The sequence below is a fragment of the Suricata suricatta genome, chromosome 4 (assembly GCF_006229205.1).
Source record: "Suricata suricatta isolate VVHF042 chromosome 4, meerkat_22Aug2017_6uvM2_HiC, whole genome shotgun sequence".
NCBI classification, from domain to species: Eukaryota; Metazoa; Chordata; class Mammalia; order Carnivora; family Herpestidae; genus Suricata; species Suricata suricatta.
The window spans coordinates 130579287-130607167 of NC_043703.1; the positions used below are offsets into that span (position 1 = coordinate 130579287).

The window sequence follows — 27881 nt, forward strand, 5'->3', positions numbered from 1 at the left end:
CGGTCTGTAAAAAAGAAGAGTTATACACCATAAAAGAATCCCAGGAGTAACATCCCAGCACCTTTGCTTTATTCTGTTAGTTAGAAGCAAGTCACAGGTCCAACACTCAAGAAGAATAAATTACACAAAGGCATTGGGGGCCACCATAGGGTCTGCCCACCAACATGACTTCATTAGAGGTTTTTTTTGCCATGCCAGCAATTTTGACCCAGTATTAGTTCTGGCATAGTATGGCCCTCTAGAACCTGCTGCCAATACATATGTGACTAGTGTGACAGAAGTGAGCTTTGAACTTCTTTAAAAATTTAATGAATTTAGGGGTGCCTGGGTGGCTCAGTCGGTTAAGCATCTGACTTTGGCTAAGGTCATGATCTCACAGTTCGTGGGGTTGAGCCCCACATCAGGCTCTGTGCTGAAGCTCAAAGCCTGGAGCCTGCTTTGGATTCTGTGTCTCCCTCTCTCTTTCTCTCTCTCTCTCAAAAATAAATAAATAAACATTTTAAAAAATGTAATGAATTTAAATTAAATTTAAAAACTGATACTCAACTCAGTTATTGTAAAAATTTTTATGTGTCTTTGGAACAACCTGGGTATGTATGTATATATATAATTTTTCCAACTAACTTTTATGAAGTCTGGATACTGATCAAGTATTTCCATTGAAAATTTGGTGTTCAAATTGAGAGGCGCTGTTAACTACAACATCTACATCAAATTTCAAAGAATTAATACAAAAAATAATAAAATCTCATTAATAATTTTATGGTGATTACATGTCGAAATAATATCCTGTATATATTCGGCTAAACAAATTATATTATTAAAGTAATTTTCATCTGTTTCTTCCTTCCTCTCTTTTTTCTTTCTTTTTTTAATGCATTACCAGTCAATTGAGTTACACATGCGGCTGGCATTCCACCGCCCAGAGAAACTACAAGGAGCTGTTGAGCTTACAATAAATTTGGAAGATCACACCATCAAAGTTAGCTAATAAGGCAAGACAATAGCTGACTAATGCCAAACAATAACTAGTGTAGAAGTTCCGAGGAGGGAAAGAAGGGACACCCACCGTCCGGCCAAGCTAGAGATGAGGAGCCAGACGAAGCGAGTTTTGAGCGTAGGCGCCTCGGCGCGCTGCGCACGTCCCGCTGCGCACGCCCCGCCCTCCGCTCCGCCCGGGAAGGCGGGCGCCGTTTGACCCCGCCGCCGCGCCGTAGGTCAGGCTGCACGCCGCCGGCTGCCATGGCGAACGTGTCCGAGCGGACGCTGCAGGTGTCTGTGCTGGTGGCCTTCGCGTCTGGCGTGCTCGTGGGCTGGCAGGCGAACCGGCTGCGGAGGCGCTACCTGGACTGGAGGAAGCGGAGGCTGCAGGACAAGCTGGCGATGACTCAGAAGAAGCTGGACCTGGCCTGAGACCCCCGCGCCGTCGGACCCCGTGCGCCCCCGCGCGCCCATCTCGCCTTGCGCTTGCGGGGACAGCGATCCGTGACCCACAGGGTCTCCTTACACTCTGCCTGCAGCGCCTTGCTCTTTTTGGAGAGTCGGTGAGCAGTACTTACGGTACGGAGACTAAGCGGAGACGTCGGGCACGGGCGGATATCTTGGGGTTAGCGCCTGTGGATACTTCATAGGAGGGGACTCTATCCCGCAGACACCAGAAAAGAGGAGGTTTTGTTTTCCCCAAAATCTTGCAGTGGGGGGTCGTAGTTCAGTTCACTGCGTGCCTTTAGTGGGAATGCATTACCACGTGCAATATCGTTGCATCTTGACAAACTTCTGGAAAGTAAACTATTGGAAAGAAGGAAAGAAAAAAACTGTGGAGGTATTCCAGCCATCCCCTTCCCCCACATCATTCTTTTCGATAATATCCTTGGTAGACCATGGTACATCTTTGCACTACTGTTTTGTAATCTCCAATCTGAATTCTGTGGTTATTAGCAGAATAGAAAGAGCTGTGTGGCCTTAGGAGCCTTGCATCGAGTGGTAGCTTTTTCATCAGAGCTACGCAAATTTTCTTTATCTGTAACATTAGATCTTATAGTTCATAGTTTAACTCCACAAGAGAATAATTTGAAGTTAACGATTATATATTTCTAATTGTGTTTCTCTTCCGTTTCCAGCAGTTTGTCGAAGATGGATACAGAACACTGGACAGATCTAATTTCCCTTTGCACTGAGTCAATTTTATTTTCAAAATAAAAAAGAAATTAAACCTCTTTGAATCTTTTATCAAAAGGAAAAGGAGTAGCTTGCCTGGCAAGCAGTTCACCGCATCAACAAATCAGGATTCTCAAAACTCACCTATTAGTGTTTTTGAGCAGATATCTTCTCTCTTAAGGAATATATGGTAATTCCTTGATAAAACTGCAAAGGAGAGTTGGCCTAGGGACCATGAGGGCTCCTTTTGTGCAACTGTTAATGGACCTGTGCAGTAAAGGAAGGGACTCCGTAAAAATAACTGAGTTAAGGGTGGTGTATATAAGATTTTTGCACTTAGGAGAGTGACAGCGTACTCCAATTTTTATTGGCAAGTACTTCATTTATAGGTCATTATGTTATATACCTTAAAGGAAACCCCCTCTTGACTAGAGCTTAGTGATAAATTCCAGCTTTATCTAAAAATCAAGAGTGACTAAGTCCTTGTCTTTTTAATTTGCAAGAGGTGTTTTCTATAACAATGTCCTTGCTCAAGATTAATTTTGTGCCTCAGCACACTTAACAGCAGCTCCATATTAACATAAGAAAATTCAAAAAGGTGTTTTCTTTATTAAAGCTTTTATTTATTTATTTGTTGTTTCCTTTTACTGGGGCCATTATGTTTTATTACTTCCAACTCTTGTTTTCATTCTGTGAACACAAGGACTAAGACGTTGGTTCTCAGAGCTCATCCCACCTGAGCTGCAGTTGGCTTCTCAACCATATGAGAAGATAGAGGCCAACAGGCTGGAATTTCCTCATTGTTCTTCCTCTCAGTAGCTCTGTTGAAGGGCTTTGTTGAAGGGTTTGCAAAAGGGCTGCACAATATAATCATCTAGAGAGCCTTAGAAATATCAGCATGCCACAGATTTCAATTTATGTACTTTAGGGTGTGCCTGGGTATTAGGATTTTTAAAGCTCCCCCGGTGATTGTGATGCCCAGCAGAGGTTCAAAACCACTCGTTTCAAGACTTCAACTATTAGCTTTTCCTTTCTCAAAAGAGAAGACGCACACATCCTTTCCCAGGCTGAGTCCTCTTTGGCCTCAGTTGAATTCTGCCTCTCTCCACCCCCTTCTTTGTTCTCTAGTACACGGTTTATTTTTAGCATCTGCAGTCTCTCCCTGCTTTCCAAACTTCTTACAAACATGCACACATCTTGACTTTAAAAAAAAGTTTAGTTGGCCCCATCATTTGCTAATTAGAAAAAGTGGTCCACTATCACTTTCTTCCTAAATGCTTTGCTCATTAACTTACTGAAGTATGCCTTCTGCACGCTCAGAGCCATTGTTATCCAATGGCCATTTCTGAATTCTTTTTTTTTTTCATTTCTGAATTCTTAATTTTCACCTCCAGAGTATTTGATAATGCCAGTTTCTTCCCTAGAAATTATTCTTCTCACACTTCCCTAATAATATAAACTTCCCCACATTTCCAAACTTTTACCATGGCTTCCAAGTCCCTGAAACTTCAATCGTTGGTCCTGTCTCTGTCCTTTCCCATTGATTACCAAGCCAGTCTCCAGGCTTAATGATCACATCCAAGCAGAATCCCCTCTAAGATATTTCTAGCCTACCTGATCCTTTTATTTCCAGCTTCACACTCCAAGTGTCTCCTGGGTGTTTTCATTGATAATCATACTCGAGAACACAAATCCAATGTGTACAATTCACCTGGCAGGAAATTCTGCATGCCAGGTGACACTTCTATGACAGTCTTTGGTAGCTGGTACAGCTTCATGATTCTAGTCCACCAGCCTAGCTCACAAGCTCTTTGAGGCCAGTGCCTTAAATGTCTTATATCACAGGCCCAACCAATGCTTTGCACCAAGGTGGTCACAAATATTTGACACTTTTTTTTGAGGTGGATTGTTTTAAGATCCTGAAATAGCCAACTTTCTCTGTCCTCTTTGCTGGAACCTCTCTTCAGTAGGTTCCTAACTACTTAATTCTGCTAATTGTACATAATGAGTCTCTCAAAAGCCATTAAATTCCTTTTCAGTGTCTCCTGTAAGGTAGCAATACAAAGTTAGTATTTTACAGTTGGAAGAAAATCATAATGAGTTTTACAAAATAGTTTGTTCTCAGGAGAAACAGTCATCATGCTTTGCTTTGGTCAACCTCACCTACTTTCTTGTTTTAGGGTTACTTTGATTTTCATAATGGCATCAAGGGATAAGAGAGCAGCAAAGACGACTGTTAATGTGATTATGCTGAGCATCACAAATCAAAAGAAATGTAAATTAATGAAAAAGAAGGCAGTTAGCTGAGTACTCTCATCCCTTAGGGCACACTAAATACTACTGAAATAGTATTTCTCAACCTTGAATGTTGCACATGAAACACTGTGGTGTTATTAAAATATAGGTTCTGATTCTGTAGGTCTGTGGTGGGCCTGAGAAATTGCAATTTTTTTCTTTTTTGAGAAAATGTATTTCTAACAAGCTCCTAGCTGATGTTGATGTTGCTGACCCAGGGCTCAAAGGAATATAACTCTGAATATGGTACAAAATGTATAAAATGGAAGTCATCTTTTCACTTGAGATGAACAAGAGTAATAAGCATTTTTGCATCCTTTCTCATTGCTCACATATACACACATGTAGAGGGGTTATTTGTTTATTTTTACCAACATAAAATTATACCATATTCATGACTGTAACTTTTCCACTTAAAATATGGAAATGCTTGGGGCTCCTGGATGCCTCAGTAAGTTAAGCATCTGACTTCGGCTCAGGTCATGATCTCACAGTTAGTGGGTTCAAGCCTCACATCGGGCTCTATGCTGACAGCTTGGAGCCTGGAACCTGCTTTGGATTCTGTGTCTCCTTCTCTCTCTACCCCTCCCCCACTTGTGCTCTGTCTTTGTCTCTCAAAAATAAAGGTAAAAATTTATTTTTAATAAAGTAAAATATGGAAATCCTTATAGATCATATATACAATATAATTTATATATACATATTTAAATAAGGATTTTATAAATGATGGATTTTGCTTACCTCTTATAATAGCACTCCCTTCTCATTTGTTGTTACAAACTTGGTTTGTTTGTTTTAATATATAACGCTTCAGGGGGCACCTGGGTCGCTCAACTGGTTAAGCGTCCAACTTTGGCTCAGGTCATGATCTCACAGTTCATGGGTTCGAGCCCCACATCCAGCTCTGTGCTGACAGCTCAGATCCTGGAGCCTGCTTTGGATTCTATGTCTCCCTCTCTCCACCCCTCCCCTGCTTGTACTGTCTCTCTCAAAAATAAACAAACATTTTAAAAAAATTGTCTTTAAATATAGAACGCTTCAGGAATTTGCATGTCATCCTTGTACAGGGCCCATACTAATCTCTTTATGGTTCCAGTTTTAGCATATGAGCTGCCCAAGCCAGCAGTGTTGTAAATCTTTTCAGTGAAGATACACTTTGGGCTATTTATGTGAATTTTTAAGTTCGTGAGTCATAATGCAGAAGTTAACTCAAACTAAAGACATGGGCTACAAAAAAGCAGAGAATACCAAGTGTTGTCAAGGATACGAAGAACGGCAGCCCATATAGGTACAGAGTAAATGAGTACAACTTCCGGAAAACTTCGGCAGTATCTACTAAACCGGAGCATTAAAACACGCCCTGTGGTCCAGCACTGTATACATGTTTATACTATGTATATATGTATGTAATAGCACCGTTTATAATAGCCCTAAGCTGGAAACTACCCACATGTCCATCAACAGTGGAATGAATGAGTGGAATATTAGGAGTATATCACACAATAAAATACCAGAGAGCAAAAGAACTGAACAAATTACAACTACACACGATGATACAGCTGCATCTCACAAATACATGGTGAGTGTAAAAAAGCCCACCAAGATGCAGTGCACACCGCGTGATTAAATTGTACAGTTCAAATGAGGCAAACCAAGTTTTTGTTACAAGTTAGTATAGTGTTTACTTTTGACATGGGCAGTGGAGGTGGGTAGGAATTAGGAAGGGAAAACTAGAGGGTTCTGTATCGTTAAATGGGTGATGTTACATGAAGGTGGGGTCAGTGGGAAAATTCAGTGAGCTGGACACTTGTCATTTTTCTCTATGTATATTTGAAGAAAAAAGTACATCTGTGGGATCAACTTGTTCGTTGTACTAAAGAGCATTCATTTATATTAGTGTAGTTCATCCTTTGCAAAGTGAGCTTCTATCATCATTCTTACTCGGGGTAGTTAGTGAAAAGTTTGGGAACTGAACTCAAAGGATTCAGTACCATCCGGAGAAACGTTATTACAATCTCCTTGAGAGGAGATGTAAAATGGAGATCCTAATTATTTGCTCATATACCTGTTGCAGGACAGACAAAATCACTATACTTACAGAACTCGGGATGGATAACGTGATAAAGTGCAAAACTAAAGTGAAATGAATCCAGCAATACCCCTACTGGCAGAGAATTAAAAACTGTCCTTTGAAGTGAGAGTATGCGACAAAATCATGTAGACCACATAGGAAAGCTATTCTTGCAGTTAATTTAAGAGTTTAAGACGCTCATATTACACCTTAAGATTAGTTCGGAAAACGTATCAGAGAACAGACGCCGAAACACCGACAACCTCAACGGCATGGGCGTGGTAACACGCAGGTGTTGTGGGACATGTAGTTTCCGACGCCGTGGAGCATTCTTCCCACCTCCACCTCAGTCCCGTGGAAATCGCCAGAAAAAGAGGACTACTTGGGCAGTGAGCCTAACCTGAAAGCCCAGGGCCTGCGGCGCGGAGGGGTGAAAACTGCGATAGGGAACGACGTCCACATTCTTCCTCCACTCGCCGGCCGGGTTCCAGGCCTGAGAGGCGGGCGCGCAGTGATTGCGTCATCGTCCGCCTAGCCGCCGTGGTTTCCCTGGCGACCGGAGTGCGCCCGGAGCCGAGGCGAGGGAGATGCTGGCTAGGCGGCCGCGTAATCGTCTGCAGGCCCTGCAGCGCCGCACTCGGGAATTGAAGCTACAGGTATCGTCTGGCGGTCCAGCCGGGGGCCGGGGCACCGCAAGGTAGCCTCGGCTCTAGCGACGGGCGAGATCTGGGGTGCACTCTAATCCTGGGAGCCTTCCTACGTTGTAGCGTTCCGCCCCCACCCCAACATCCTGAAGCTAAACCGCCTTTGGTCCTAGTCCAACCCGCGGAGGCTGAACCTCCCGAAAATCTTGACCGTCGATTTACCGCTTCGCCTAACATCTCAGTAACTCCCTTAACCACTCTCCAACCTAATCACTACCTTAGCCAACATCACTTCCAAATCTAAACTTGACAATAACCATTTGCAACTATCTCTGCGCCCATCGCTTTCCTCCACCCTCTATGCTTCCTTACCTTTGAGCCTTTTTTCCCCGCAGTAGAAGCTGTGTTTGCTTCACGCGAACTCAAAACGACATAGAGGTTAAACACTAGTTGTAATATGTAAGGAAAATATTAGGATCCGACAAATGAGTAAAGGACATGAACTGAAGAAGAAGTACAAGGGACCCGTAAACATGAGAAAAATTAACTTAAAAAATAACCAAGTAACTCCAAAGTAAATATAATATCACAAACATTAAAAAAATCACAATAGTCAGTACTTGGGAGGGTGATGAAACCGGCACTAATAATATACACTGCTCTAGAGTATAGCCTACATTTCTGGAGAGCAATTTGACAAAACGTAGCAAATATTCGTGCTCCTAGGCTGGGTAATGACATTTCCAGGGATTTGCCATACATAATAATAAAAAGATTGGAAAAGAGACTGATGTATGAAAGTATTCACAGTGTTACTTAGACTGGATATCACTTAAATGATCAGTAATAGGAGAGCGGATAAATAATTTATGATGGGATATAGTAGTATGTTTAAATTTTGTTAAAAGATTTTAGTGTGTTAGGGAGAATATTTGTGATAAAATGTCAAGTTAGAAAAAAGATCAAATATATAATAGAATATACAGTATTTCAATAAAATTACTTTATGTATAATGTACATAGAAAAAAGATTGACGGAGAGGCATGTGGGTGGCTCAGTTAAGAGTCCTACTGTTGATTTTGGCTCAGGTCATGGTCTCATGGTTTATGAGTTCAAGCCTCACATAGGGCTCTCAGCTGACATTGCAGAGCCTGCTTGGGATTCTCTCTCCCTCTCTTTCTGCTCCTCCCCTCCTTGTGCTTGCTGTCTCTCTCTCTCTCTCTCTCTCAAAACAAATAATAAAATTTACAAAAGAAAAAAGGTTGAAGGAAACATCCTAGGATGGCAACTGTGTATGCTAGAATGCTGATGATTTTTGTTTCTCTTCATCCTTTTTTTGATATTTTCATAATTTTAAATACCAAATGTATATAATTTTTGAAAAAGAAGAAAAAAGTAAGTAGTAATTAATGGTTTATTAATTTATTTTCCAAAAACTTTTATTTCACTTTAATAATTTTACTCTTTCCTTGTTTGATCTATTACGAAATACAATTATTTCCTAGTCTTTGACAGATAAGAGATTTACTGAGTGCTCATATTTGGTTCAGTTTTGGACTCGCATTTAAAAAGTACAAAAGAGGGGTTCCTGGGCGGCTCAATCGGTTAAGCATCTGACTCTTGGTTTAGGCTCAGGTCATGATCTCACACTTCATGAGATCAAACCCTGCATGGGGCTCAGTGCTGACGGTGTGGAGCCTGCTTAGGATTCTCTCTCCCTCTCTCTCTGCCCCGCCCCTGTTCTCCCTCTCTCTAAATAAATAAATAAACTTTAAAAAAATAAAAACAAAATAAAAAGTACAAAAGATTTGATGGATATAAGTGACTTTTGGATTTACAGTTGTGCAGTAGAAACAAAATGCTCTTCCGGTAGAAAGAAAACTTGATGAGGCTTTGACTATACCTGAGCTTTGGCTACATGCTTAATATGGTTCTGTATCTGATTTTCAACTTAGTGGGACCTTGGGAGAACCAGGAAAGTTTCAGAAGTAAATTACAAAAAATTATTACCTGAAACAAAGACAAAACAAAACAATTACAAAGATTAGTGAACCTGGAGAAGGTTTGGCCCCGGAGTCTTCTGATCGCCTGAGAGTCTGGGAAGGGCTCTCTAACAGGGAAGCCCTGTCTTCACAGAGGACACTTGAAGCAGAAAATGAACAGATTTCTAACTTGATGTCCATGGACAAGCAATCAAGAGCCCTTCTGGGTCATGCCTGTTATGAGTGACTCTGTCACTAGCTGTGAATTTTGTACACTCCAATGCAAAATAGGAGGAGTAGAGAAGAAGCTAGTGAATTTGAATTTCTCTTCTCTCATCCACTTTGTCTTCTCCACATCATCTTTAGAAAAGAACCCAAAAGAAACCTGTGCCTCTCCTGCGTGTACATGGGCAAAGTTACACAAGGTGTTTAGAAAATACTAAGTCAAGGTGTAAGATATAAGAATGAGGATAAACAAACTTGTGGCGTGTTCATACAATACTATTGAGCAATGAAGGAATAAACTAATGGTACAATGTGCCAGTGTCTTGAAAACATGCTGTGTGAAAGGATGACACAAAAAAAGTACATTCTTTCTGAGAACTTTCTGGGGTAATGGTAATTGTCTACGTATCGACAGGGGTTAGAGTGACCTGAGTGAGTGCATTTGCCAAAACTCAGCAAATGTACACTTAAGATTTGTGTATTTCACTGTATGTAAATTTTATACCAACCATTGAACTCTAGTTAGCCATATGTAGGTGCATCATTTATAAGGCAATGTATTGATGACTGCAGATTACTTTGAAATACATAAAAAAATAAGATGGATTGATGACTAGATGGATAAAAAGGTATAGTAAAATATTAATGTAGAACCTAGGTAGGGGTATATGAGAAGTCACTGAAATTCTTTCAACTTCATTATATGTTTAAGAGTGTTCATTGTGAAATCTTGGGAAAAAGAATTAAAATTTTATTTTCTGTGGTCATACGCTATTTAAGAACGTAATCTAACAGTCTCTATTTATTGTAGGTTGATAGCTTGCTTTCTGAGAGTCAATTGAAAGGAGCTCTAGGAGCCAGTAAAAGGCAAGATATTTATCAAAGGTAAAACCCACTAAATTATATCAGCTTTCCCGAAACCACACCTACATTTCAATGGGCAGTATTTATAGCATAGAAATTGTTTTGAAGTGTTCTTTCTTTCCCCTTTTTATTGTACAGTTTCTAAAAAGCCAAAATATTAATGGGAAGTAATACTGGACTAATAACAAATGAATTTTTCTAAAACTTATTTAAAAATATTTCTTGCAATTATCTGTATCTCCCAGGTGCAGATACTGGAATGGTAAGATTAAATGGAGAATTACAAATGTTATAAAGCAGCAACTTAAATTCATTCTGTACTCTATATGGACCAAGCAGTGTGGTCCACACTCTAAAACCTTTTTCTTGGGGCACCTGGGTGGCTCACTTGGTTAAGTGTCTGGCTTTAGCTCAGGTCATGATCTCGTGGTTCATGAGTTCAAGCCCCACATCTGGCTTTGTGCTCCCGGCTCAGAGCCTTGAGCCTGCTTCTCATTCTGTATCTCCCTCTCTCTCTCTGCCCCTCTCCCACTTACACTCTGTCTCTCAAAAATGAATAAATGTTAAAAAAAATTTTCTTGAGGGGCGCCTGGGTGGCTCAGTCGGTTAAGCATCCGACTTCAGGTCAGGTCATATTCTCAGGGTTCATGGGTTCGAGTCCTGTGTCGGGCTCTGTGCTGATAGCTCAGAGCCTGGTGCCTTCGGATTCTGTGTCTCTGTCTCTCTGACCCTCCCCTGCTCATGCTGTCTCTCTGTCTCTCAAAAACAAATAAAACATTAAAAATTTTTTTCTTGATTAATTTTCACAATCATACCATGAGATACTTATTAACACAGGTGAGAGAATTAGGGTTCACAGTGTTTTGTCAATACGTCTGACATTACTTTGCTGTAAGACATTAAAGTGGGCAGACAGTAAAAATGTTTGAAGACCACTGAGAAATGCAGAGTTCACTCAGGTCAGAGAGAAATTCCCTGCAGTCTCGGTGGAGATGCAGGCTGTCAAGTGGAATAATTAGATCATGGTATAACTTGGATCTAGAAAAACTAATGTAAACCTGCGTTATGGACTTACTGTTGTGACAGCAACTATAAAAACCACTCAGATTCAAGACAGTGGCTGAGGCAGAGTTATGGTAGATCCTTGGCCTACTGTAGCCTCAGATCCTGGAACTAATCAGAAAATTCTACTAAGGAATCCCACCTTGCTTAGGCTAGTGACCTTAGCTCCCTTGATATGGAAAACTGTTCTCTTGGTGGGTGTTTTTTGTTTTATTCTGATTTTTTTTCCTTTTAATCCCTGGAGAAGTTTAAGTCAAGTTTAATATTACATAGACATGATGAACTAGATCAAATTAGACAATTAATACTTCTGTATTCAATTTTAGGGCATCATTAAATTGATATGTATGTTTGGGCATTTAAAAGTGTGTATAACATTCAAGAGAACCTGAAATTCATTTTCTTAGTTTAAATGATTCATTTGAACCATTTGAAAAAGTTTTACTTAATTCAGACATTCAAAGTTCTTAAACGCAAAATAAAATGAATTTTTAAATGTTGGAGGAAATTTAATTAACTATGTTAACTAGGACGGATTAAGGCATTTAGTCTGAATTGAATTAATCAAATAATAAAGAAAAAGTGAAGTTGATTATACTTGCTTTACTAGATTTTAAAATAGAATAAGATTTCTAGAGTGAATTTGAAGTCCCAGGGAAGACTGGGTTTTTTAATTTTATTTTAATTATTATTATTTTTAATGTTTGTTTTTGAGAGAGAGACACATAGATCATGAGTAAGGGAGGGGCAGAGAGATAGACACACACAGAATCCAAAGCAGGCTTCAAGCTCCAAGCTCTGAGCTGTCTCCACAGAGCCCAATGTAGGGCTCGAACTCACAGACTGTGAGATCATGACCTGAGCTGAAGTCGGATGCTCAACCAACTGAGCCACCCAGACACCCTTGGTTTTGTTTAATATATCTGGTGGTTTTTGGGTTATTCACGTTTATTTAAGAAATGAGGGACTAGTTTGATTATTGTAGATAGCAGCCCAGGGTTCTTCTACTGTTGTATATATAGGTCTCTTTCCTATAGCATCATCCCTGAGTAAGAGCGAAGCTCTTTGTACGTGGGCAGGGGTTTTCAGGGGCTGGAAACTACCCGTTAAGCTGAGGAGAGTCCATGCCAGAGCGGAGTGGCCTTTAACCCTGCTGTACAGGAAGTGTCTTTGGCAACTGCAGTTCTCCCGGGCCATTCATTCATTTTAGTTTTTAGAGACAAATCCTCTGGTAAGGAGGGACAGCAGAGGGAGGTGAGATAAGAGAAAGGGGAAGCTAGCTGGCTCAGATTTTCTGTAAACAGACTTTTCAAAAAGTCAGACAAAAAGCCTTAACTAAATCTAAACTTAATCAGTATCTTTACTCTCCGAAAATAATATAAATAATATAAAGCCTTTAGATTTTTTTAATGTTTTGTTTATTTTTGAGAGAGAAAGAGACAGCATGAGAAGGGGAGGGTCAGAGAAAGAGGGAGACACAGAATCTGAAGACAAGCTCCACCTCTGAGCTAGCTGTCAGCACAGAGCCTGATCCAGAGCTCGAACCCACAAACTGGGAGATCATGACCTGAGCCGAAGCCGGATGCTCAACCGACCACCCAGGCACCCCTCCTTTAGATTATTTTAAGACCGATTGCCTTTAGGGGCATCTTGGGTGGGTCAGTGGGTTAAGTTTCTGACTTCACTTCAGGTTATGATCTCACGGTCTCATGGTCCATGAGTCTGAGCCCTGCTTCAGGCTCTGCTGTCGGCACAGAACACTCTTCAGATCCTCTGCCTCTCTCTCTGCCCCTCCCCATCTTGCTGTCCCCCCTTCCAAATAAACATTAAAAAAAGATTCATTGCCTTTATAGCTTAGGTGTTACGGGTATCATTTAATATATTATAACATAATATAAAATATCATAGCATAATTAATATATAAAGCAAATCCCAGCCATGTGGATGTCCTCATCTATAGAAATTCATAATACATCCCCTTAGACACATTTTGATTGCCCCTCACTCCTGGACCCTTCCTACCTGCTGACCCAAATCGTGGTGTCCTCTCCCTGGCAGATCTTGTTCCTCTTAGGGGCCCCTTCCTTCCTTTATAGAAGAACATGCTTCCCTCTCTTTTCCATGCAGCAGAAGTTTGTTGAAATGTCTTGTTGGCAGGTGATCTTTCTTTCATTCTCCTACATTCAGGGTTTATTACCTTTTAAAATGTTTTCATCATTTTTTTTGTGGGGCTTCAGGAGGTGGTAAAGATGAACATGAGCTTGAGTTTTTATCCTGGCCCGAAATGTTAAAATATCTGAACAGTTCGAGGATTTTTAATAATTTTATAGATAGGAGGGTGATCATTACAATAAATAATTTGTTTTATTTGCATATTATATAAAATAGTTTTCTAAAGTGAAATTTTTGAGTCTAGGTTTCAGTTAGGATTCTTTGGGTCTGACTAACAGGGCATCTGTTAAAACTAGTGGCTCCACGGTCAGTCTCATTCCACAAAAAGTCTGGAAGTAGGTTCCCGCAGGGTGGATGGGTGGCTTGTAATGTCCTCGACGCCCAGCTCTAGCTGTCATTGTGCTCTGTTGTCCTCATCTAATCAGTGATGGCTCCCTTTACCTTTACAGACTCCCTGGGCATTAGCATCTAAAAACAGGAAGGGTGAGGGGCACCTGGGTGGCAGAGTCAGTTAAGCATCTGACTCTTGATCTCAGCTCAGGTCATAATCTCACGGTTTGTGGGTTTGTGGGTTCGGGCCCCGCATTGGGCTCTGTACTGATGTTGCAGAGCCTGCTTGGGAGTCTGTCTCTATTTCTCTCTAACCCTCCCCCACCTCTGCTCGCTCGCTCATGCTCTCTCTCTCTCTCTCTCTCTCTCTCTCTCTCAAAATAAATAAACTTAAAAAAAAAAAAAAAGACCAGAAAGGGTGAAGGATTCTTCACAGGTTGCACCAGGGAGAATAAAATGGGAGGCAGTGCCCAACATATTTCTTTCATGTTGTGTCGGCCAGTGCTGGGCCACATACCTACCCTACCCGCGATGGATTCTGAGCTCTTAGGTGTCAGTGCGGGACCATAGACCGTGGTGGCAGGAGGACTTTGGGTAAGTAAGTAAGAGGGTCAGCCACAGTTTGATAATTTCACTTCTCGTTTCTGCCTCCTCCATGAAGGATTTTTGTCCCTTTTTTTGCTGCTTATTTCACGTCATTAGCTTCTGTAGGAAAAAAAAATTACTCAAGGAGCATAAAAAATATTGACTCTTGTAGGTTATTGTTTGAGAAAGCATTTGAATTTTGATAACTGTCACTATTAGATATAGCCCATTTTCAGTCATTTTTATCCTTCTTATTCGGATGTAAGACTTAAGCTAAATTACCTGAGCTGTCTGTGGAATAATTAAAACAGTGTACCCATCTAGATAGGCTACGCTCAAAAGGGGCAAGTGCTGTGGTGGCCAGAGCCCAGCTGTAGAATCCTAACCTCTGCCCTCACGTGTTACTCCACCATTGACTAGCTGTGGCCGCCTCTTAGAACCTCACCCTCTTCCGCTGGAGGCGCGAGTGAGGTGGTGCTCGTGAAGTGCCTGCCATTGTGCACGATGTAGAGTCAACTTTGTTATTATCGCCATTAGTTGTGTCTCCTTGGCTAGGTCCTCAGTTCATGGGACTTCAAAGCCGAAGAAGCAATTTGAAGTCCAGTGCTTCCCTAATTTTTGAGATAGGAAACTGAAGCTCAGAGTCACGTAAGCTTTCTGAGCCTTGGCTGTCATATCTGTGTGCCTTCGAGCATGTGAGGGTCACCTGAGCTGGTGGTAGATAGGCAGTTACAGGTGAATTTTGTGACATCATTCATCTAATAGCTAATTGCCTTGCCTGCTTAAAGACTTCGTGTGATTCCATAAAATAACTTTCTAGTCTAACAATAGAAAAATTCATACTTTTTCCTTTCTTTTTGAAAATTTAGGTGTATCCAATTGAAACAGGCAATAGATGAAAATAAAAATGCTCTTCAAAAGTTAAACAAAGTAAGTATTACAGTTAATAATATTATAAAACATCTGTTTTTATACAGATGTGTTCATGAAGGGGGAGTTCATTTGAGCTGTTACATTCCTGGGTTTGCTTTATTTTATTTTATTTTGTGTGTGTGTGTGTGTGTGTGTTTTATTTTTGAGAGACACAGAGAGACAGTGTGAACAGGGGAGGGTCAGAGAAAGAGGGAGACACAAAATCTGAAGCAGGCTCCAGGCTCCAGGTTCTGAGCTAGCTGTCAGCACAGAGCCTGATATGGGGCTTGAACCCACGAACCGTGAGATCATGACCTGAGCTTGAGCTGAAGCCGGACACTTAACTGACTGAGCCACCCAGGCACCCCCCTGGGTTTGCTTTAGAGGTGGTGAAGTCTGACTGCCACCGCTGGCGCACGGAGGGTGTGCCAGGAGCAGAAAAGCCTGGGCTCTAGATGCTGGGGCAAGTTCAGCTTTGGTGAGCTTACCCTGCCTTGAGGACTCAGAAAGGAGCTGTTTTTGTTTTTGCATTGGGTAAGTTTTATGTTTTCCAGTCTAGGATTGTTTTAATATTAATGACACCGTGGGGAGAGTGCCTAATCTGGCCCTGAGCGCAAGTGCTAAAGACGCTTCTTGCATCACATGGCAGCTCTAATATCAGTGACTCTGCAGAAATAGGAGGAACTAGAATTTACTCTTGGAAGTCCCTTCAGGGTTTTTTCTTTCAGTTTGAGCCTCAGCTTCAGCTTAGTGTCCAAGGCCAGAGTCTCACAGAGCATGTCAAGTGGAAGGTATCTGAAAGTCATCTTCCTGCGTGTGTATGACTCTCCTGTCCTGCCTCTGGGTGTCTCCTGAATTTCTCCAGTGACATAAAACTCCTGGATTTAGGAGTCTGGCTGACCCTAAATTTTAAAATCTAAGTATCCTGTTTCACAGGTGAGGAAACTGAGGCTCCCAAAAGTGAAGCAGTTTTCTCAATGTCTCACTGCCAATAAGTGGGAGAACTGGGCACTGGCACATGTCTTTTTGACTCCAAAACCTGTCTTCTGTCTGGAACGTAGCTCTTAGTGACTGTAGAGGGTCTGGATTAGCTAGCAAGAAAACAACAAAAAACCAAGTGGTATCATTTTATTTTTTCATTTGAGTTACATTTCAACACAATAATCTATAATTGTTTTAATATTATTTCTCTAAGGTGGGCCTCATCTCATGTTGACATTCACTTTGTCTTCTAGAACTTACTAGAGTGTTCTTTTCCTTCTAAAATAAATATAGTAGGAAACTGAAATAAATTTTTCAGTGAAGTAAACCTATATTCTCTCATAGGCTGATGAACCCGCACCTGTCGGGAACTATAATCAGAAAAAAGAGGAGGAACAGAGTCTTTTGGATAAGCTGACCCACCAGCTGCAGGAACTTGCTGTGTCCATCAGAAGAGAAAATATAACTGAGTATGCCTCTTTCCTTACTTTCTTTCCCTCAGGTATTATGTCAGTTATATAGTTTTCATGTTGGGCTCAAAATAAAGACCTATTCAGAGTATAGATATAAATGAATGGTGATGACAGGTATAATCAGTTGACACTTATTTCTTGGGTACAGTAAAAAGTCTTTGATCTCATAAAAGATTTAAAGAAGTAGAAGTCATAATCTCTGCCCTTCGGTAATGTATAATTTAGGTAGGGAGATAAAAGGTCTGAAAAGCTAAATAAACAAATGTTAGAAAATAAGGATGATGCTTTAATGTCAGTGTTGATATGTAAAAAGGAATTATTTGGATTGCCTATTTGCATATTTTCTTCTTTCGGAAACTTTAAACATTAGAGGTGGAAACATACATTGTTTTTCTGCCGTACTGGATGTTAATAACAGCTTTTGGAAAGTGGAAAGAAAATTGACACTATAAACAAACCAACCCAATTTGTGGAAAGCCAAAAGGAAAAAAATTAACAATTTAGACTCTTCAAGTGCTGCTCCCATACTTTTATACTGTATCCTGGGGAAAATGCTGAAGGATGTAGATAAAAGAATTCTAGAATTTTCACTGATTTCTAGTATTGAGAATGACAAAATAGCTGGTTTTGGACTTAAAATTCCCACCATAAACAACTATGAAATCTGGACAAAATCTACAAAACAGCTGATGTTCTTAAAACAGGGAAACACAAGAAGTGAGTCCTACATTTACCCAGACCCTCTCCCTGGGAAAATTTTTGGGTTGTGGTGCAGGAAGGTAGATCCTAGACAGGGAACACCATTGTCACTGAGCTCAAGAGGCAGAGATCAAATTTTGACGTTTCCAAGCCAGAGGGACTTGTTGAAAGAGAGGAGGATGTTGCAAGAGACAACTATAGAAATCTGAACGGATTCCTGATCTACACAGAGCATGATTCCAGAAGCATTGGCAGAAAGCACCTGCTAGGAGACTGGGAGCTTAAAAGATTCTGAAAGTCAAGCAGTCCTGGAAAAATATTGGAGTTTGTACCTAGCTAGAGTAAAGAGACATTGGTGAGTGCTTCAGGCATTTAGTGGTGATCACAGAAGACCCGTGCCCTAAGAGTAAGGAAAACAGTTTAATACTAAAAACTGTGATTTGAAATAAAGACAAAACTGAAGTAGATCTTCTCATGGCCTGAAGCCAGACCTTAACAGGAACGTGATAATTTAACTGTGTAATAGCACAAAATTCAATACTCTGTAAAGGGTGATGACATAATCCAAAGTCTTGAAATGTCTCATCCACAGTGTCCACTAATTAAAAAAAAAACATTAAAAGAAAACCTAGATCTGAACTAGATAATACAGTTAGCTGATAGGGACTTCTAAATAATGATTTATATGCTAAAAATAGAAGAAAATAAGGATTAAATAGAAAAAAGCAGAGTATTTGAGAATATTCCAACATAGAAAATAAATGAATATTATACAAGTCTAAAATGTCTGATAAAATAATGGCTGAGAAATTTCTCAGTCTGATTAAATACATATTCAAAGGGTGGAAAATGTCTTATAATAAAGAAATAAAATAATCAGTAGAAGCTCAGATGACCCAAATGTGAAAATTAGCAAATAAGAACTATAAAACAACTATTTTCAATTTGTTAAAGAATTTGTTGGAAAATATGGATAGTTTGGATGGATAGAGAGGACTCAAGGAGAGAAATGGCAACTAACAGAGACCAAATGGAAATTCTGAATCTAAAAAGTATAAAATATGAAATGAAAACAAATTACTGAATAGTTTAACAGAAAATTGGATACAATAGAGGAAAACATCAATGAACCCAAAGAGAAAAAAAAATCTTTCAAATATGCACAAAAAGAAAAAAGAATGCAAAGAACAGAACAGAACAGAATGTAAAAGGGATATGGGACATGCACTTATTTCCAAATATGGGAAAGATCTTCTCTATGTAGAAGTTATGCTGATCTGTTCTTATACGTTACTTTAAGTGATACTTATCACAGAATTATTTTTCACAGAATTGGGGTACTTCCTGAAAGAGAGGAAGATGACGATTCTGCTGAAGATGAAGAAGCTGAAGAAGAAGATGATGATGAAGAAGAAAGCAAAGAAAGTAGTGGGGAGGAAGAAGCAACAGAGGAGGAGGAGGAAGAGAAACAAGAACATGGATCTCAGCAACAGGCCACAAGGAAAGAATACATTGCTGTTGGAGATTTTACTGCTCAGGAAGCTGGGGACCTTACATTTAAGGTAGAAACAAGACTAGAACCTAACCTAAGGTTGGGTGTGCATACCTAACAGAATGAGAAAACTTTGTATACCTACATTTCATATTCCTGATGCCGTTTTTAAAGACTCAATCTACTTTAATAGAATAAGTAAAGGGGCGCCTCGGTGGCTCAGTTGGTTAAGTGTCTGGCTTCGGCTCAGGTCATGATCTCAAAGTTCGTGGGCTCAAGCCCCGCATCGGGCTCTGTGCTGACAGCTAGCTCAGAGCCTGGAACCTGCTTCAGATTCTGTGTCTCCCTCTCTCTCTGCCCCTCCCCTGCTTGCACTGTCTCTCTCTGTCTCTCAAAAAAAAAAAATAAATAAATAAATAACATAAAAAAATTTTTTTAAGATAAACCTTTAAAAAATAGAATAAGTAAAACTTATGATTTACAGGCAGTTAGTCATGTGTGATTACGTTGTCAGACTTACCTCATAGTAAAATGGTGAAATTAAATGCTATTCTATTTTTGAAAATAGTTTCAATGTTGGTAATTCCTGATTTAGGGGTACATTTTCATTTAAAAATTTTTACTTTGTTTTGATTTAAGAAAGGGGAAATTCTTCTTATAATTGAAGAAAAACCTGATGGTTGGTGGATAGCTAAGAATGTCAAAGGAAACAAAGGTCTCATTCCCAGAACCTACGTGGAGGTTAGTCTTTTTTGTTTATTCTTCCCTTTTCTGAAAACGTTTCTTTTTTCACTTTTAATAAAATAGTAAGCTCTCTTCTTTGATCAATTGACTAGTGAATGAGTTGAAATACAGAATTTAGTTTAATTCCAGAGGGACAGAGCATGGGAAAAATCTTGTGTGTTAACAGTCATGGGGACCTGTGAAATGTCGTTGTGCAGGTAAGGCCTAGAAGGTTATGACACAATGAAAGTGCTTTGTGGATTAATGTGGATCATAAAAATTAATTGGATTTTATTGTTTGTTGTCAAACAAAACCACAGTTAACTTTGGGTTAACTTCCGCTAATATATGATCCCTTTCTAGGAGGTAAACATACTGTACATGCCTGTTTGCAACTTATTTCTTTTCTAATATTTCATTATATATAGCATGGTCATTTTCTGTGCCAATATATAGAGATATCTGTTTGGATAGGTGCTGTCCAATGGAAAAATTATGCAAACCACAAATGTAGTTTTATATTTTTTCATAACCACACTGAGATGCCTTTTTTTTTCTGATGCCATTTATAACCCTAATAGTGTGATTTTTCTCTAAACCAAATATATGTTTTTCCACACTAGTTATCTGAAACCAACCAGGTGTCCAAACATTCAGTTCAATTCTGACACTAACTCCCGGAGTTAGCACAGACCCCTCAAGTCAAGGGCCCACCCCACAAGCTGCCGTAATTCAGATGCCAGTCACAAGTCCCAGGAACCCGTACTTCTGAGTGACTAGCTGTAAGTTCAGTTCCCACACACGCCTCCTCAGGTTATCATTAGCCAGAGGGACTCACAGAACTCAGGAAAACACCTTACTTGTGTTTACCAGTTTATTATAAAGACTACAGCTCAGGAATAGCCAAATGGAAAGGGCAGATAGGCAAGGTATTGGGACATGGAGGGAATGGGACCTGGATCTTCCTACCCGTACCCTCCCAGGTCTGGGGACCACCCCCTCCAAACTTCCCCTGCCTACTAGTTCAACACTTCACAGTGGTCACCAACCTAGAAGGCTCCCTAAACCCTGTCTTTTTGGGGTTTTTATGGAGGCTTTATTATATAGCCATGATGGATTAAATGATTGGCCATTGGTGATGGAATTTGGTTTCCTGCTCCTTTATCCTCCCTAAAGGTGAGGGGACTGGTGGGGTGGTGCCCTGAAAGTTCCAACCTCCTAATCACATGGTTGGTTCCTCTGGCACCCTGCTTCCCACCCTACCCCTCCCACCCCAGTGCATTACCTCATTAGCATAAACTCAAGTCTGATTGAAAGGGGCTTGTCAGGAATAACATAAGACACTCCTATCACTCAGGAAATTCTAAGAGTTTTAAGAACTCTTGCCAAGAACTGGGAATAAAGACTATATATATATATATATATATATATAGTCTCCACATGCATTTAAAAAAAAGTAACAAGTAGGTACCTGGGTGACTCAGTCAGTTAAGCCTCTGACTCTTGATTTCAGCTCAGGTTGTGAGATTGAGCCCTGTGTTGGTCTCCGTGCTGCCAGCACAGAGGAGCCTTATTGGGATCCTCTCTCTCCCTCTCTCCCTGCCCTTTCCCCCCACTCTCTCTCAAATAAATAAACATTAAAAAAGAAAAAGAAATGAGTGACATTTTAATAGCATATTTACATTATTTAATATATCGAAATATTATCATTTCAACCTATAATCAATATTTTAAAATATTTCCTTTTTTTTCATACCAAGTCTTCAAATTCCAGTATGTGTTTTATGCCTAAACAGCACATCTCTTTTTGAACTGGTCACACTTCAAGTGTCAGTAGCCATACATGGCAAGTGGCTGCTGTATTGCACAGTTCAAGTTTAAATGGTCCGTTTCAATGGTAGCATAGTATTCCAATTTCAGGTCGATGGACGTGTTGTTCCCAACCTATAAGAACTATGTTGCACAGAGATGTGATTAGCTTCTATGAGATACAAAAGGTCCCCCCAAATAGTGGCTTAAATAAGGTAGAAGCGTATTTCTCTTATGCATGGAAGAAGTGTGGAGGTTGGCAATCAAGGATGGTGAAGACCCTATCTAATATTTCACTCTGTACTTAAGTGGGAGGCAGCCCTTCCAAGGGTTATCTTTTTAGTTTAAGTTGGCTGCTAGATCTTTTAATGATTCCAAGAAGCGAAAGAAGAGAGGGGAATAAGAGGTCAAAAGGCATGAGCTGCTCTCTTTTTAAGACTGTTTCCTGGAATTTACACAAAAAACTTCCAGTGATATCTCCTTGATCAGCATTGAGTCTCCTGGTAACACTTAGCTCCAAGGAGGGTTTGGAACATGTAGACTTAGCTGGCTCATTGCTAAAATCAGGGATTCTGTTACAAAAGGAGAGGTGGACATTAGGTGGTAGAAGGTACCAGCCTGTGTTGTGATCAATCTGAACAGACATCTTTGTAGGTTTGTCTGATTTAGCCCCTTCCAATAAGTTCCTAGGTGCTCATTGCTGGTTCAAAAGGTTTATACCTTTATGTTTTGATTTAATGTGCCATTTTGCCCTTCAGAAAAGTTATGCCTATTTGTACTCCCACTCCCCCATCTGAGAGTATTTGTCTCCCCACACATGTGCCTGTGATGGCTGCCCCCAACCTCTCTCTTTTTTTTTAAGTAGTTTATATTCAAATTGGTTTCCATACAACACCCAGTACTCTTCCCCATAAGTGCCCTCCACCATCACCACCACCTCTGTCCCCACCTCTCCCGGTTCAACCCTCAGTTTGTTTTCAGTATTTAATAGTCTCTCAAGTTTTGCGTCCCTCTCTCTCCCCAACTCTCTTTCCCCATTCCCCTCCCCCTGGTCCTCCATTAGGTTTCTCCTGTTAGACCTATGAATGCAAACATATGGTATCTGTCCTTCTCTGCCTGACTTATTTCGCTTAGCATGGCACCCTCAAGGTCCATCCACTTTCCTACAAATGATCATATTTCATTCTTTTTCATTGCCATGTAATACTCCATTGTGTGTGTATGTGTATATATATATGTATATATGTATATATACACCACATCTTCTTGATCCACTAATCAGGTGATGGCTGTCCCCAATCTCTATGCCAGTGCGGTAGGCAAAAACAGGCTCGTTGTTGTTTTTTATTTGCATTCATTGTACTGCCAGTGAGGTTGAGTGTCATTTCATATGCTTTATGGCCATTTCTACTTTCACCTTGTAAGTTGCCTTTTGTAGTTCTTTGACCACTTTTCTAGGAGATTTTTTTCAATCATATTGATTTACAAGAGTTTTGTAATGTTTTCAGGATAAGTCTGTAAACCCTTGAAAATCTGTGACATATATTTTCTTTGTTGACCTTCAACCATGTTTATTTTTTATGCTGCTCAGTCTGTCAGTATTTCCATTTCATGTGTGATTTTTGGTTTTGGTATTATAATTGAGAAGGACTCCCCCATCTCAAGATTATTTTCATCTTTTATAGTTCTTTCATTTCTATCTTATTTTTTTCCACTGGACTAAATTCTGTCTGGAATTTATCTTGATTAAACTTGCTATCTACCTCTATCCTTGTAATTTTTTCAAATAGTGAAGCTATCAACAATGTGTTGAAATATTTTTCCCACCGATTTTTGATTATACCCATCGTGTACATTCCTGTCAATAGCTGAGTCTTTCTGAAAGTATTTTTATTCGTTGATTTTTGCATTAGGTAAAAAGCACTTCATATTTCAATAACTTTTCAGCTCTATAATAAAGAAGAAGCCCAAGACTCAAGTGAAGAAGAGAGCGAAGAAGATGTAGAGGTTGGGGAGCAAACAGCAGAAGGGGCAGAAGTTAAACAAAGGTAAAATGTGTGAGAGAATATCAGAGTGAGTTTAAGAAACTTTTTCTTTATTTTTACTGTAGTAAATAATGCAAGCACCTCTTGAAACGGAGACAACTTGCAGTTTGAGAACTGTGCTTTTTATGTTACTATTTGCTTCAGTACTACTTGAATTTTGTGATTATTTTTAGGACATGATATTTTTCTATCTTGGTTTTGTTTAGAGACTTTTAAGGTTTTAGAACTTACTGACAACTAAATATTTTGTTCTTTGATTGATGGTGCTCCCTAATTGAGTAATAGTCATGAGCTCTCTGTGCACTCACCGTGCTATTTTGTCTCCCCCAGAACTGATTCTCCGTGGAGTGTCATCCGAAAAGCTATCTCAGAGGTTGGTGTTGCCTGTGCTGTTAAGTGATGTCTGGTCTTGTTACCTAATAGGTCTGATAGAGTTCGGGTGAGGACTTGGGAAGATAGCATTGGATCTTAAACAGGGGACAGGGCATGAAATGTACAGAGCATGAAACATGCAGTTCTGGTTTAATAAGCCTATGCTCCCTGTAACATTTCTCATTAGGCCTTTTCTGTAAGAAGAGTAGATTTGAGGGCTTGCAACTATTTCTTATTGATTCTGCCTGAATTTTCTGTCCTTTGGGTAAAGATGTTAAATTTTAGTTAATATGAAAAATTCCAAAAAGCTCAAAAAAGTAAGAAACTATCCATATTCCTATCATTTAAAAAATTTTTATTTGGGGTGCCTGGGTGGCTCAGTCAGTTAAGCGCCGGCTTTGGTTCAGGTCATGATCTCATGTTTCGTGGGTTCAAGCCCCGCGTTGGGCTCTGTGCTGACAGCTAGCTCAGAGCCTGGAGCCTGCTTCAGATTCTGTGTCTCCCTCTCTCTCTGACCCTCCCCTGCTCGTACTGTCTCTCTCTGTCTCTCAAAAATAAATAAAAGACATAAAAATTTTTTTTAATTATTTATTTATTTTGAGAGAGAGAGTGTGTGAGCAGGGTAGGGGCAGAGAGAGAGGAGGGGGAGAGAATCCCAAGCAGGCTCTAGGCTGTCAGACGCAGAGCTCGAACTCACAAACTGTGAGATCATGATCTGAGCCAACATCAAGAGTGAGACACTCAACTGACTGAGCCACCCAGGTGCCCCCCATATGCCTATCATCTTAAAAAGTTACATAACAAAGTGAAAATCCACTCCCTCCCTCCCATAAGTAATCACAATTAATGGTTTAGTAAATGTCCTTTCTGACCTTCTACACCACTTATCACTTACATGGACATGCCCGTGTGTATGCATGTGTGTGTGTACACATACACAAAAGAAGCCGTGAGTTCTTCAGTGCGTATGAGCTTACGCTGTTAACTCACCTGTTACGTGGCGGCTAGAGGGGAACAGGAGCAGGGAGATTTCGATGAAAGATGGACAGGAAGCAGCTGGTCTGGAGCTCAGAGCTGGGCACTGCATGGGGCTTAGGCCCTTGGGAGAGGCCAGGATTTGGGGATGGCGTCCTCAGGAACTTGGGGCTCAGTTCCTGTATTTGTCCACTAAAGTCTGGATGTTTGTGTTTTATTCTTTGAGTTTGTAGTTGCTATAGCAATAAGAGAAAGTATTCTAGAGGTGAGGAGACATGAAGACAAGCAACTGAGTTTTGGGTGGGGTTTTTTTGTTTTTTTTGTTTTACTGTCTCCAGCAGGTAAACTCCGTTGATGTGCTAACCACAATGGGAGCCATTCCCGCAGGCTTCAGGTCTTCCACGCTCTTCCAGCTGCTGGAGGAAGGTAACACGTGTCTGTGAGCCACCACATGTTTGTAGTTAAGCAGTCAGGCTTTAGGTTTCATTCTCTAATTTTAGCCAAGTTGATTATCACATCTCTTTGGTGCTCATGTTTTCCCTCATCTTTCCTGTGACAGTGGAGGTAGGACCCCTGTCCCCATCAGCCGCCAACCTATTTCCCTGTGCTCTGGGTTCTAGCCCCTTTGCTTTATTTCAGAAATAATGATTCGTAATTGTTAGCCCTTTTGTGTGCCTGCCGCCCGCCCCCCTTCCCCACACCGGCTTCTTCCCTCACCAGTAGTACCAGCGTGCCCGATACCTGTACCTTTAAGAAAGAACCAGCCCTTCTCACCCTGTCTCATTCTAGCCAAAGCCTTCCTTTCTCTCCTTTTCTTCACAGAAAGACTTTTCCGGAAGAGTTACTATCATTGGCATTTCCGTTTTCTTATTCGTTCTTGGATTTCTCTGCCCTTGACAGCATTTGTCCATAAGCTCACTAAAGAGAAATCATGTTGGGGAGGGTCTCCTGTATGGCCCGAGTTGTTGAGTTATCCGTGGAAAGGCTGCTTTGTGTTTCCTCTGCTGGAAGGCTCTTCTCAGCCCCCTGAGTGCCCGGCTCCTTCCCATCCTCGAGTCCCAGGGGCAATCCCACATTCCCAGAGACTTTGACTAAAGTCTCCTTTGACTAATGTAGGTTTCCCCTAACACCCTTTGCTTGAGCACGCTTTATGGACCTAAGTTAGTTTATAATTATTATTATTATTAATCTCTTCTACTTATTTTGTTTTATTTATTTTCCCCACTCCACTGTAAACTAATGAGGGCAAGGGCTGTATTTCTCTGATTTACATCCATATTTGCAGGCCCTAGAAGGGTGCCTGGCACACAGTGGGAACTCAGAAACGATTTCTCAAATGAATCAATGATTTTGTAATCAGTATTTTTCACAACTAATGTATGGGAGAACAGTATAAAAATGGTTCTGTGTTAAGAAATGAAATTAATGATTATATGTTTTTCTAAAAAGTATTCTTGGATTTTCCACATTTTATAAAAATATTTGAATGGATCATCTTCATCACAGGGCATGTTACTGGCCTAAAAGTTTTTGTTTTGTTTTGTTTTTGTTTTTTGAAGCTCTCCTTTTCAACCAGCTCTATTGCAGAGATGTACTCTAGTAACAGGAGTTTTTCTCTCTTTTTTTAAATTTAAATTTTAGTTAGTTAACATACAGTGCAATACTGGTGTCAGGAGTAGAATTTAGTGAGTCATCACTTACATAAAACACCCACTGCTCACCACAAGTGCCCCCCTTAACACCTGTCACCCATCTAGCCCATCTCCCCCGACCCACTAAGATCTGTCTTAAAACTGCTTTAAGATTAGCCCTTATGTGCTTCTCTCTTTTCTACTGTTGTTGTTACACATAAAGAAATCTCCATTGGCATATATGCCTTAGAAAGCAAGTTCCTTGTAGGTAGCTTGGCATTTTAGATGTCTGTTTCCTAAATTTGTGGCATAGCATTGTAGATTTTTGGCTTAGGATTTCTTTCCTTTCTCTGTAAGAAAATAAAGGAAACATTGATTTTGCAGGAAATCAATTTCAGGCAAGCTACTTCTTACAACCAGAGCTCACTCCTTCACAGCTGGCCTTCAGAGACCTGATGTGGGACGCTAAAGCTGGCACTGTGAGTATGGTCGCCATCCATAAAACTAGACCTTTGCAGATTTTGTAATGGCTGCAAGTATATGAATAACATGTAAATTGGTTACGGCATTATTGAAAATTTTTAAAAATTGTTTCTGTATTGTAATTTTTAAACACTTAGCAATAACTTCATTGCTAACATTGGATTTGTTATCTTGACTTTATTTTCTCTCTTTTCTCTGTTGCTCTCTTCTCCCATTGTTACAAAGGAAGTAATACTAGGTATCTCTCTAAATCATTCCTTGCCTCAATTTCTGCATCTGTAGAAAAGGAAATAATAATAATAATACTTCCAACATTGGGTTCTTGAATTACATTATATGTATGAAGGGCTGAGAACAGTGCCTGGCACATGATAACTCATTAAGTGTTGAATTAACTTGGAATGAAGAAGTTGAAAGTCTTTTATGATTCCGCTTGTTTTGTTTTGGGGAGAGCTTAGAGTAAAGGATTCCTGGTATTCGGAGTACTTGGAGGGGGAAGTAGTCTCTTTTATTTAATTCTAGCCTCCCCCTTTTTAGCAGAGTTGAACCACATTGCAGCACCTCACCCCCCTTCCATGGACCTTCTGCCTTCTTTGCTTCCCTCTCTCAGACCCTCAAGGGAAAAATAAGAGGACCCAGTGTGGTTAGGTTTTGTGGGGAGACTGGTGTGGAATTTTCTCCTCTCAACCTGAACATCACCTGCAACCTCCTTAGTATAAAGTATCTTTTATTTCAAGTCCATAATAATGTTGTATTTGGTCTATTTAGTGTACTAGAACTTGAATAAAGGGCATTTAATTTTATGAACTTGTACCCAGAGAACTAAATATTCAGCTCTTATTTCTTAAATTGAAAATGTGATGAGCTGTTAGATATTGCCTTATTTTTTCATGATATA

At 40.2% G+C, this 27881-nt stretch overlaps 2 protein-coding genes and 1 pseudogene across 2 annotated transcripts in view; 2 read left to right on the forward strand and 1 right to left on the reverse strand.

Moving 5' to 3' along the window:
* Window positions 1-901: 901 nt before the first annotated feature.
* MTLN (mitoregulin) lies at window positions 902-2216 on the forward strand. The gene is made up of 3 exons (XM_029938539.1): window positions 902-982; window positions 1033-1560; window positions 2121-2216. The coding sequence occupies exons 1-2, from the start codon at window positions 902-904 to the stop codon at window positions 1411-1413; spliced, it is 462 nt and encodes a 153-aa protein (XP_029794399.1). The 3' UTR covers window positions 1414-1560; window positions 2121-2216.
* A 3258-nt stretch (window positions 2217-5474) lies between these two features.
* LOC115290935 lies at window positions 5475-5574 on the reverse strand (annotated as a pseudogene).
* A 1513-nt stretch (window positions 5575-7087) lies between these two features.
* NPHP1 (nephrocystin 1) overlaps window positions 7088-27881 on the forward strand; it is a 56827-nt gene continuing 36033 nt past the window's right edge. Inside the window, exons 1-10 of the mRNA XM_029937845.1 lie at window positions 7088-7179; window positions 10187-10260; window positions 15258-15318; window positions 16627-16751; window positions 18784-19015; window positions 19585-19686; window positions 23425-23525; window positions 23853-23895; window positions 25208-25295; window positions 26885-26979. Of these exons, the coding sequence (XP_029793705.1) occupies window positions 7111-7179; window positions 10187-10260; window positions 15258-15318; window positions 16627-16751; window positions 18784-19015; window positions 19585-19686; window positions 23425-23525; window positions 23853-23895; window positions 25208-25295; window positions 26885-26979 (990 nt within the window). The 5' untranslated portion in view covers window positions 7088-7110. The remainder of the gene's footprint in view (window positions 7180-10186; window positions 10261-15257; window positions 15319-16626; window positions 16752-18783; window positions 19016-19584; window positions 19687-23424; window positions 23526-23852; window positions 23896-25207; window positions 25296-26884; window positions 26980-27881) is intronic.

Coding starts and splice junctions, on each gene's coding strand:
- MTLN (XM_029938539.1), top strand. CDS start 902: ATGCGGCTGGCATTCCACCGCCCAGAGAAACTACAAGGAGCTGTTGAG. Junction 983..1,032: donor TGGAAGATCACACCATCAAA/GTTAGCTAATAA, acceptor AACAATAACTAG/TGTAGAAGTTCCGAGGAGGG.